Source organism: Amphiura filiformis, chromosome 14 (genome assembly GCF_039555335.1).
Source record: "Amphiura filiformis chromosome 14, Afil_fr2py, whole genome shotgun sequence".
Lineage (NCBI taxonomy): Eukaryota > Metazoa > Echinodermata > Ophiuroidea > Amphilepidida > Amphiuridae > Amphiura > Amphiura filiformis.
Window position 1 is genome coordinate 4694855 of NC_092641.1, and position 11408 is coordinate 4706262.

Genomic DNA, 11408 nt, shown 5'->3' on the forward strand with positions numbered 1-11408 from the left:
ATGGATATCCAACAAGTGTGCCCCGCAGGGCTACAAAGAACCACAAACCGCGAAATATGGATATCCAACAAGTTTGCCCCGCATGGCTACAAAGAACTGCTAACCGCGAAATATGGATATCCAACTAGTTTGCCCCTCGAAGCTTCAAAAAACCACTCATCGCGAACTATGGATATCCAACTAGTTTGCCCCGCAGGGCTACAAAGAACCATTAACCGCGAAATATGGATATCCAACTACTTCGCCTCGCATGGCTACAAAGAACCACTTACCGCGCAATATCTTTTACCTCAAAAAAAGAATTAATATCTACCAAAACACGTTTCAAAACGTAAAAACGTAAAAAATCTTTCCTGTGTGGCTTTTCACGCTTTGTTAAACTTGGTCCCATTTATGAAAGTTTCTAAAGACCCATACGAAGTCATCTTTAGGCTACTTGTTTGTTTTCTTAGTTGTCAGTGTTCATTTTGTAGAGTAAATTAATTAATGTTCGTGCTTGATTGAAGTTTTTCCGTAAAGACGTTATAATGTATTTTGATTTAAGCAAAAGTAGCAAATACTCACTTTGTTAAATTCTTCATCGTCTTGTGCGATCCTGCGCCTTATGTACAGATGTAGGGCCTATAATATGTAACAGGTTGACAGACAGTCAATTTGCTAAGTATATATAATACTCTACTACTCTTTATGAACACGCAATATAATGAAACATAAACCTTCAAATGTTTTTGATAATACATAGCCTACGTCATATTGCACCGCTTTCGAACAGTCTTAAACCTAATTGTTGCATGTAGAAATTAGGACTCATTCTTCATGTTATTACGGTACCACTTTACTGAATGGGACCAAGTTTAAAAAAGGGTGAAAAGCCACACAGGAAAGATTTTTTAAACTTGTCCCTTTTTACGTTTTGAAACGTGTTTAGGTAGATTAGCCTTTCTGGTAATAGACCAATTGAATATAGATTAAACGGGAATTAGACGAAATGGTATTAGACCAAATGGCAATAGACCAGTCTTCCCAGTTCTCGGATTTCCCACGGGGGTATCCTGGCAAAATATAATACATTTTACAATGCACAATGGTTTCTGAAAAATGTATTTTGTGAGGATATCTCCGGAGATATCCGAGAACTGGGAAGAATTATCTTGTTAAGAGTGCACAGTAGTTTCTCTGCATCTTATTTTGTGAGGATATTCTCAAGAGATATCCAATAACTGGAAAAATTATCTTGTTGTACATAACTGGGCCATATGGAAGAACAGGGGAATACTTAAATTTTCCCCTGAATATGGACCCAGTATAAAGAAGAAATAAACAAACAAACAAAACCATTGTGAAGTGTACAATAAGGTAGTCTTCACAGTCCACGGATATCCCACGGGAATATCCTATATTATACTTATCAAAATCAACATATTGTAACCCGAAGGTCAAATTAAATGTCAATGTACAAAGTGAAAACATTATATAAAAATTGAAATAAAAACATGAATGATAGAAATCTCGGCTTGGCTTCGCTAACGAAGATCTAAGGCTGTTGTCCACGTTTTACGCTACAGGCTCGATGGTGACTAAAGAGGCCGATGCGGGATAGGCAGGTCCGACTGCAGTAGTTGCAGGTAAAGGTCTGATCAGTGGTGGGGTCCTGTTGCTGCTCTCTTTCCGCCTCTTTCTCTTGTCTTCTAACTGGGTTAGAACTCTTCCTAGTTCCTGGACATCCCACAGGAATGGGATATCCTCTCAAAATAGAATACACTTCACAATGCACAGTGGTATATCCAAGAACTGAAAAGGCTATACTTGTTGTAAACTTTACAATACACAATTATGTCTACCAGTTTATTTTGACTATGGACTGGAATACTATACCTTGTTTTTACACCTCACAATGCACCGCGATGTCTACAAATTAATTTTCTAAGGCTATCCAGGGACTGGAAAGATTACCTTAATGGAAGGGGTATGAACGTTTGGACAGTATTTATTGTGGGACATTAGAGCACATCAGACATATCGAATTGCATTCTGAATGCGAAGAATGGCCTTCTGATATCAAATAATTTTGATTTTTTGAAATTCGCAATGTAATACACATTGTATGGCAAATCAGTAAAAATTGATATTTTTGATATTTAACAGTACTCGAAGGAAACTTTATAAATCTGATGATTTCTACCTAAAGTGTATGTAGGTGGGATGAAAAGCCGACGATCAATTAAAAAATTTGACCTTTCGTATTGAATATATGGATTTTTTTCCCCAAAACACCAAAAAAAATTAGGTCTTTTTGGCTTTTCCTCCCAGTTTTATACACTTTAAGACTATATCATTAAATTTATAAAATTTGTATTATATCGTGAATTTCATAAAATGAAAATTATTTGATATCAGAAAGACATTCTTCGTATTCGGAATGCAATTCGATAGGTCTGATGTGCTCTCATGTCCCACAAAAAATGCTGTTGAAACGCCCAAAACGCTCATTCCAGTTCCCTTAAGTAACACATAATAAAATTAAGGTGTTATTAACCCTAACAAAATAAATGTTCAGAAATCATTATGCATTGTGAAATGTATTTTGGGAGATATTCCCGTACCGTATGGTACACTTCACAATGGTTTCTGTATAGTTATGTACAACAAGATAATCTTCGTGTTGAGGTAAGTTTAAACTGGTCACACAACTTAAGAAAAAATTTGACTTACTCAAATTTTCGTCCGTCATCCGACGAGACTTTTTCAAGAGTGGTTGACTGGAGCGGGATTTTGGTCATGTGACTTAGATATGACGTCAGAGTCACATGACAGGATGACAGGTTGGTAGACGGCTGGTAGGTGGTGGCGGCCCCTGTCCTTATTGAGATCCGGGTTGTGAGCAGCAATGTATATGGATTCTTTCACCCCCCGCTGGAACCATCTAGAGTCTGTATTTAAGATGTCCACTTCTTCAGGCTTGAATTGATGACTATGAGTTTTCATGTGGGACCCAACCGGTGAGCTCTCGCGATTATGTTCTTTCAACCGTTTGCAACGGGGTCTTTCTGTCTCTCCAATATACCGAGAGTCACAGTCTTCACATTGAATGTCGTAGACAACACATGTACGGTCGGATTTGCTAACTTTGTCTTTAGGACTGACAAGCATATTGCGGATAGTGTTAATAGGCCGGACATGAACAGTTACCCCTGCTTTCCTGATCTTCCTGCTGAGGGCTTCCGTAACCCCTTGGATGTAAGGCAGACTTATGTGACCCACCGTGGGGTATCACGTTGAGCAAGAGGCTTAGGAGTGATCTTGTTACTGCCAGTTAAGTTCCAGGCCCATTTAGTGTAGCCACAGACCGACAATGCTTGTTGAACATGATGAAGTTCTTGTTCCAGCTTCTCATGGTCAGAAGAGATGACATTGGCACGGTGTTTAAGTGTTCTTATAACACCCAGTTTGTGCTCGAGAGGTTGATGGCTATTGAAATTTAAGTACTGATCAGTGTGAGTAGCTTTTCTGTACACGCTGAATGAGAGTGATCCGTCCAAATCCCTTCGGATAAGAGCATCTAACATAGCTATACACTGATTGTCCTCTCGCTCAACCGTAAACTTAATTGCGGGATGCACAGAGTTGAGATGGATAGTGAAGTTGTCAATGTCACACGTTTTGAGGACTATCATGGTGTCGTCGACGTAGCGTCCCCAGAACCGTGGTGGGGAATGGAAGGAGGAGAGCGCTTTGTCTTCGAAGTCCTCCATGAACAAGTCCGCGACAATGGGACTCACGGGGGGAGCCCATAGCGGCGCCCCTCTATTTGGGTATAGAAAGTTCCATTGTGGGTAAAGTATGTGGTCTTCAGACAGACTCTCAGGAGATCAATAATCTGCTTGGGACTCAAGGTGGTTCTGGTGGAAAGTGTATCATCGTTGGTGAGACGCTTATGGATAATGTCCAAACTTTCATCCACAGGAACGCTGGTAAATAAAGCGCTCACATCATACGAGACCAGACTTTCATTGTCCGCGAGTTTGATAGCAGATAATTTGGTTACCAAATCCTCACTGTTCTTGAGATGTCTGGGTGTACCGCCAACTAATGGTGAAAGTATCTTAGAAATAAATTTGGCAGTATTGTAGGTTATAGACCCACAACTTGACACAATGGGTCTGAGAGGGCACGCGTCCTTATGCACTTTAGGTAGTCCGTAGAACTTTGGAGTGTCCGATGAAGTGGGGTACAATTGACGATAAGTGATTACATTAATAACACCTTCATCACGAAGTGATTGAAGAACTTCAATAAGCTGATTGCGATACATCGATGTTGGGTCACGCTTAAGCGGCTTATAAGTATTAGTGTCATTAAGAAGATCGTTGGCTTTATCTTGATAATCGGTCTTATTCAAAATCACCGTTGCACGCCCTTTATCAGCGGGTAAGATTGTTATGTCCTTGTCCTCTTTAAGTTCACGTAGGGCAACTCTTTCCTCTTTACTGATGTTACTAGGAGGAGGCTTGCTTTGCTTGAGAACTTGTACGCAATCAGATCTTAGTTCTGCGGCTTTATTACTGGTGTTTCCTAATAAATGACAGGCTGTTTCAACCGCTGTCACAAATTCAACAGTGGGTAATTTGCTAGGAGTAACAGCAAAGTTTAACCCCTTCCGGAGAACCGAAAGTTGAGGCTCAGTGATTTGAAGGTCCGATTTGTTTATGACCCATCTGTCAGTGATATTATTACTCACATCATCACTCATTTGTGAGACAGGGACATCAGAACGGGAAAGTTTCTGTTTGCTTTCTAACCGGGAGAACTTATCTTTCTGACGGGAGCAACACTTGGAAAACTCAGCCTCACTAGCGTGGGTGACCCAATTCTTGACGTCGGTGTACACATCAACCGGTAAACAGGTAAACAAGCTTTCATCCAAGTCAGAGATTCTTTGTTTCGTGACATTAATGGTGTAGTAGTAAAATCTTCCCAGTTCTTGGATACCCCTGAGAATATTCTCACAAAATAAAATGTACAGAGACCACTGTGCATTGTGCAGTAAATTCTATTTTATTGTATACTTGAGGAGCACGGTGGCCGAGCGGAACGGGCTCCCATTCATAATCGGAAGGTTGTGGGTTCGAGCCCCTGCAACGCCATCGTGTTGTGCTCTTGAGTAAGGTACTTTATCTCGATTACTCCTCTCCACCCAGGTGTATAAATGGGTACCGGCATTCTTTAACGCTGGGAAGGACACGCTGTGGAGGAGGTGTAGCGATCCCCCTACAGTAATATTACATTGAGGAGTCTGGCCCAATCGCCAGTGAAAGAGAGATGGGCACTCCGTTCACTGTTTATAATACAGGTTCGCCTCGTTTATCTTTAATAATAATAATAATAACTAGATTTCGCGGTTCTTGGGTTGGGTGGTTCGCGTGATAGGACTATCTTTAATTACGCAACACCCGTGACCCATATAGGCCTACCTGCCCTGACCTTTTTTAAAAAGTTAGTTTAAAAACTAACTATGATATACGTCTCTCAATGATCAAGACCCAATTTGACACAATAATCAACTTAGTAGTTTTGTAGCTGTGACGCTTACTTGCATAGGCGTAGATCCCGGGGGGATGGGGGGATTTATCCCCCCCAATATTTTGCCAGGGGGGGTGGTCCATACAATCATCCCCCCCAATGTTGACGCCTAATAATGGGTGTCTGACCAAATTAACCTCATATTTGCCCATTTTAGCCCCAAAAGTGCAAATTTTCGCGCGCTTCGCGCGCATGCAATCTACTTTTACACCATATTTCATCAGTTTAGCTTCAAAATAGCAAAATTTTCGCGCACTTCGCGCGCATTTATATCATAAACTAATTTGGTCGCCAAAGGGTGCTGGATTGACTATACTTCAACATTTTTTTTCCAACTTCATCCCCCCCCCCAATGTCAAAAAGAAATCTACGCCACTGCTTACTTGACTGTAATCTGGAAACCCATCGTTCGCCTCTTCCAAGCCCTGTCCTGCTACCACATATGAGCCACCCCCCCAAAAAAAATACCCCGGAAATAGTCATGTTCTGCTGTAATATGCCTCTGCACGTGTGCCGTATTGAAACGTGTGTTGAAAATAGGCCTATTGATCAGATCAGATGCACCTGCACGATTAGCCACACTTTAATGCTTTCCGATGCTCGCACTGCGCCCGTCGGTACTCTGCGCACTACGCGATAGCGCACCGGGCGGACGCACGCGATTCGCACAGTGAGCACCGCGCGCACGCGATAGCGCGCGGACAGAGGGACGGACGGATGGGCGGACGGACGGACGGACGGGCGGACGGACGGACGGACGGACGGAGGACACGCCATGATTAGTATTATGATAAGGTGGACCATAACCTAGGGAATGCGACAAAGAGGGAATTATGGAAAGCGTCAGTTCGACTGCGATGGAAATGCCGGAAATCTATGTTGACTGCTTGTTTCTGAATGTAGACTTGCAGATTCATACGTAGTGGTAATAAAATTAAAGTAATATAAATTGAACTACAACACTAATTGTTTATTTTCGCTTACCGGGAGCGCTTTCGAGAAACTTCCTCGTCATCAGCCGATGTTGTTGGCCCTGATGCATTTCTTGGAAACGGCTAGAGACCTACCTGGTGACATCACACTCGATGACTTTACTTTCATGTTTCTGAATAATATTGAAACATTTATATCCCCTTCATATAATCCTACTAGCCAACCATTTAACGGGCATCATTTTCTAACATTTTGCTAATGTTGTCTTACACGATCCTATCCTAAATGCACTTACATGCGTACTAATCATAACACGGGTCCTTGATTACACTGAATGCCGTTATAATGTGTATCTGACATAATTTGTCATATTCAAATGAAACTAACCTGTAAAACAAGTCATTTGCCGACTGAAATAATTTGTAATATAATTGTAATTCAACTTGTTGGTAATCCCATAAACCTTTGCGTGTGGACCTGATGACGTCACCTGACGTCATACTGATGTAAATATCGTTTAGCTAGCATCGTTACTGCGCATGAACGACGTGACGTAATTAGGGGCTCAAACGTAAGTCACCTGCCCTATACACTGCAAAATTCAAGCGTTTAGATTCTAAACACCTTTTTGTAACACTTATGAAACGTGTCACAGTATTTATTTTCTAAACATGTCACAGTGTTTAGTTTCTATAACAGTCAACACCATGTTTAGAAACTAAACACTTTAGTGTCCAGGTCAACTAAACACTATGGTGTTTAGTTTCTAAACATGATGTTGACTGCTGTAAAAACTAAATATGTCGCAGCATTTAGAAACTAAACACTGTGACATGTTTAATTACCTGTAAGTGTAACACCTATTACACACTGTGACACGTTTAGTTTCTACTACAGTCAACACTAGAAACTAGTTGACCTGGATACTATAGTGTTTAGTTTCTAAACATGCTGTTCAACACATGACATGTTTAAGACAACGTGTTTAGCCAAGAAGTGTTTAGGATTTTCAATCACATACCTAATCTGGAACATGTGACATGTTTTATGTGATTTCAACACAAACACGACAGATTTTCATTCCTACACCATTTTTCTTAAAATATGATCATGTCATTAATGCACTGCCTATACAAACATACAAAAACTTACATTTTCTTTTTAATTTTAATAATTAACCACATTTCAGAAAACAAATTACTTCCTTCAACCATTTCCATGTTTTAACACATTTGTTTTCAGAATTTTTACTATAAAACAGTGGTAAAAATTTGATACAATGCATGGGAGGGCGGGTTAGTGTAGTGGTCTTCTCACTCGCTTCTCACCACTGTGGCCCGGGTTCAATTCCCCGCGGCGCCACATGTGAGTTTGGTTGCCGATCCATGCTCATCCTCGCAGGTTTTCTCCGGGTTCTCCGGTTTTCCTCCTGCATCTAAAATCGGACCTCTTCCCATATCCCTGTCCCGTCATATCCGGATGGCGTCCCTTAAATTTAGTAGCCTGGTACCTCGCGCTTCCTTCCCATGACTATTTCCCCAAATTAAAAGTCATAACACATGGTGGAGATTCTTTTCGGTCAATCATTTTTATGTTATTTGGAGTCCCGTTTGCACTTTGTTCATTTCTCGCATACATTCGCACACATTATACACACAAGGGTATTTTGAGTTACATCGCAGCATTTGTCGTCACAAGAATAGACAGCTAGCATGGTTGGCAAGGAGGCCGTGTACTGCACGTAAAACATGTAAGTCTGTTGTTTTGTATAAGTTTATGGCAAACTAGAATTTATATTTATTTTATCATGTATTGGCGAGCTAGCAAAAATATTGTATATGCATTGTGATCAAGCAGACATTTAGGCCTTTTCAATTTCAGAAGCGTATATAGTGTTCATAGGCGTAGATCCCGGGGGAATGGGGGGGGGGGAAAATCCCCCAATATTTTGCCAGGGGGATGGTCCATACAATCATCCCCCCCAATGTTGACGCCTAATAATGGGTGTCTGACCAAATTAACCTCATATTTGCCCATTTTAGCCCCAAAAGTGCAAATTTTCGCGCGCTTCACGCGCATGCAATCTACTTTTACACCATATTTCATCAGTTTAGCTTCAAAATAGCAAAAAAATTTCGCGTATTTATATCATAAACTAATTTTGTCGCCAAAGGGTGCTGGCTTGACTATACTTCAACATTTTTTTCAAACTTCATCCCCCCAATGTCAAAAAGAAATCTACGCCACTGATAGTGTTTGGGGCAATGCCCTATAAGTTCTTTGTTTGGTGAAGTATAAAGATTCGTTCTTTGTCATTCTGTCGGCTTGATCTCATTATGCATAATCTCAGCCACTTCGTAGTGAAATATTTGTTTCATTCTTTACTATTTGGACTTAGATCATTTTTGATTTTTAATTTTCAAATTGTTACGCGTCTGGACTTAGTTTATTTTCATTGATCATATCCAAACTGTCATCACTATTCAATGTTCAAGCGTGAAATTGACTGCGTATGTTGTGAGTAATATATTATAAACAATGTTATATCGTATGTGATTCGATGATCACCGTGTATTATTTTATCATGTTCTCTGGTTATATGATATGATTGGGTGTATTTGTTAACATATGAGTGATAATGATGTAAAAGAGGAGTCTCAAAGTGATCATAGTAATTCAGATAGTGACAGTGAGACCGATAGTATTGTAGAGTATTCAGACATGTCTTTCAAATATGACATGCGTGGTTTTGGTCTCAAATATTCAGGGGGTCCAAAGGATGATCTTGATACTTTTATTCGCAAATTCAAGAATTATGCGCAGTTGAGAGATTATACTGATGATAAATCCCTCTTGGCTTTAAATGCAGTCATTGATGGTCACGCTAGCGTTTATTTGGAAAGAATTGAGGAGTCTGACAAAAATAATGTTGATAAGATCCACAAGTTACTCAAGGATCACTTTGAAGGTCAATCATGGTTATGGGGCATTGAGTCGCAATTGTTAACCCGTCGTCAACAGGTGTCCGAATCTATTGATGATTATGCCTCTGATATTATGTTGTGGGGTAGGCAGGAAAAGAAGACAGACGCTGAGCTTATGTCAATTTTTATTCGTAATTTATTACCAAAGGTGCGGGCTTTTGTATTCTTGAAACAGCCCGATTCGTTCACGGCTGCCCTTTAAGCAGCGAGACTTGTCATTTCAGTTGAGCTTTCAGCATATGAGCCGGCAAATGTGTCTTCACATCATGACAAAGCTAAACAGTTGTCTGTCTCCTCTGTTGATCCTATGACTTCGGCCTTAGACAAAATTACTGGTTTGGTGGCAAATATTTCTTCAAGATTGGAAAATGTAGAGAAAATGTAAATACCGCTCCAAATCCCAGTAGAAATTGTAGGCCTGCTAAGTCAATTGTATGTTTCCGTTGTGGCTATACAGGTCACAAATGGAGGAATTGTTATGCACGAAAAGGCATAGACGGTAAACAGTTAAACTAACATCCCCATTTGCCAAGTTTGAAGGAAAATATGTTGGGAAACATGCAAGTGGGGAAGAAATTCTTCTCAACATGAACATTAATCAAGAGTAAAACAAAGATGTAAAAATGCACGCTCAGTCCGCCCACCTTCACAAAGTCCAGAACGATCGCGTAGCCAATCAAAATCTTCCAGGCATGACCGCAAGATCGATATTAAATTATCTGAGTGGAATACCATCTCAGCGTCTATTCAAAACAGATCAGTTCAATGTCTGGTAGATACTGGTGCGTCAATAAATTTAATTGAAAACAATCCACATATGACGTCACGAGTCAACTCTTAAAACATACTGACTGCCCCTTGTATTAAGCTCCCTTCTTGGTTGAGCACTTTACCTTGTCCATGGTTTCAACCTTTCTTGGATTATTATCGTCATTTGAGTTATACAATTAACTTCGTGGATTGTTAAATTTCAAAAATATAAATTTTGAATCATTTGCCATAAAATGTTTATTACATCGCGAGTTTAAAAAAAACACCAAATTATTTGATATCAGAAGGATATTCCTCGTATTCAAAATGCAAATATCTGATGTACTCTCAGGTCCCACAAAAAAACACGTGGAAACGTCGCTTTCTGGGCCATTAATGGTCTGCAAATCTTCGTTTTGCAGTTACATGATACTAATAACAAATAGTTAGAATTATAAGATTTAATCTGGGCTATATTTTACATCACATAATTAACTAAAGAAGTATTTCATGATCGTAGTATTCTCTTTTTTATGACACTCTTCAGTATATCCCCATGGAAAAAGCGTATTCCCAAAATTTTTGTTGGTTCAGTTTTTGTATTAGTGAGTTATGCATGATTATGTGTATTACACAGCTCCATAGACAATGCGTTGTAATTTTGTCTGGTGTACCAGAACGGAATACAAATTTCACGTTATTTTTGCTAAACGACTTAAGGGCTGGGGTATGAACGTTTGGACAGTATTTATTGTGGGACATTAGAGCACATCAGACATATCGAATTGCATTCTGAATACGAAGAATGTCATTCTGATATCAAATAATTTGGATTTTTGAAATTCGCAATTTAATACATTTTATGGCAAATCATTAAAATTGATATTTTTGATATTTAACAGTACTTGAAGTAAACTTTATAAATCTGATGATTTATACTTAAAGTGTATGTAGGTGGGATGAAAACCCGACGATCAATTGAAAATTTTGACCTTTCGTATTGAAGATATGGATTTTTCCCCAAAACACCAAAAAAATTATGTCTTTTGGGAAAAAATCCATATCTTCAATATGAAAGGTCAAAATTTTCAATTGACTGTCGGCTTTTCCTCCTGCTACATACACTTTAAAATATGTCATTAGATTTATATAATTTACTTC

At 39.5% G+C, this 11408-nt stretch overlaps 2 protein-coding genes across 2 annotated transcripts; both read right to left on the reverse strand.

Annotated features, from left to right (window-relative positions):
• Nucleotides 1-3248: 3248 nt before the first annotated feature.
• Nucleotides 3249-3752, reverse strand: LOC140170556 (uncharacterized). Its single transcript, XM_072193903.1, has one exon. It carries the CDS (start codon nt 3750-3752, stop codon nt 3249-3251), a length of 504 nt encoding a protein of 167 aa, XP_072050004.1.
• Nucleotides 3753-3775: 23 nt separating this feature from the next.
• On the reverse strand, nt 3776-4750 carry LOC140170557 (uncharacterized). Its single transcript, XM_072193904.1, has one exon. It carries the CDS (start codon nt 4748-4750, stop codon nt 3776-3778), a length of 975 nt encoding a protein of 324 aa, XP_072050005.1.
• Nucleotides 4751-11408: the final 6658 nt, after the last annotated feature.

Excerpts from the sequence above, each read along its gene's own strand:
- LOC140170557 (XM_072193904.1), bottom strand. The coding sequence starts at position 4,750 with ATGAGTGATGATGTGAGTAATAATATCACTGACAGATGGGTCATAAAC.
- LOC140170556 (XM_072193903.1), bottom strand. The coding sequence starts at position 3,752 with ATGGAGGACTTCGAAGACAAAGCGCTCTCCTCCTTCCATTCCCCACCA.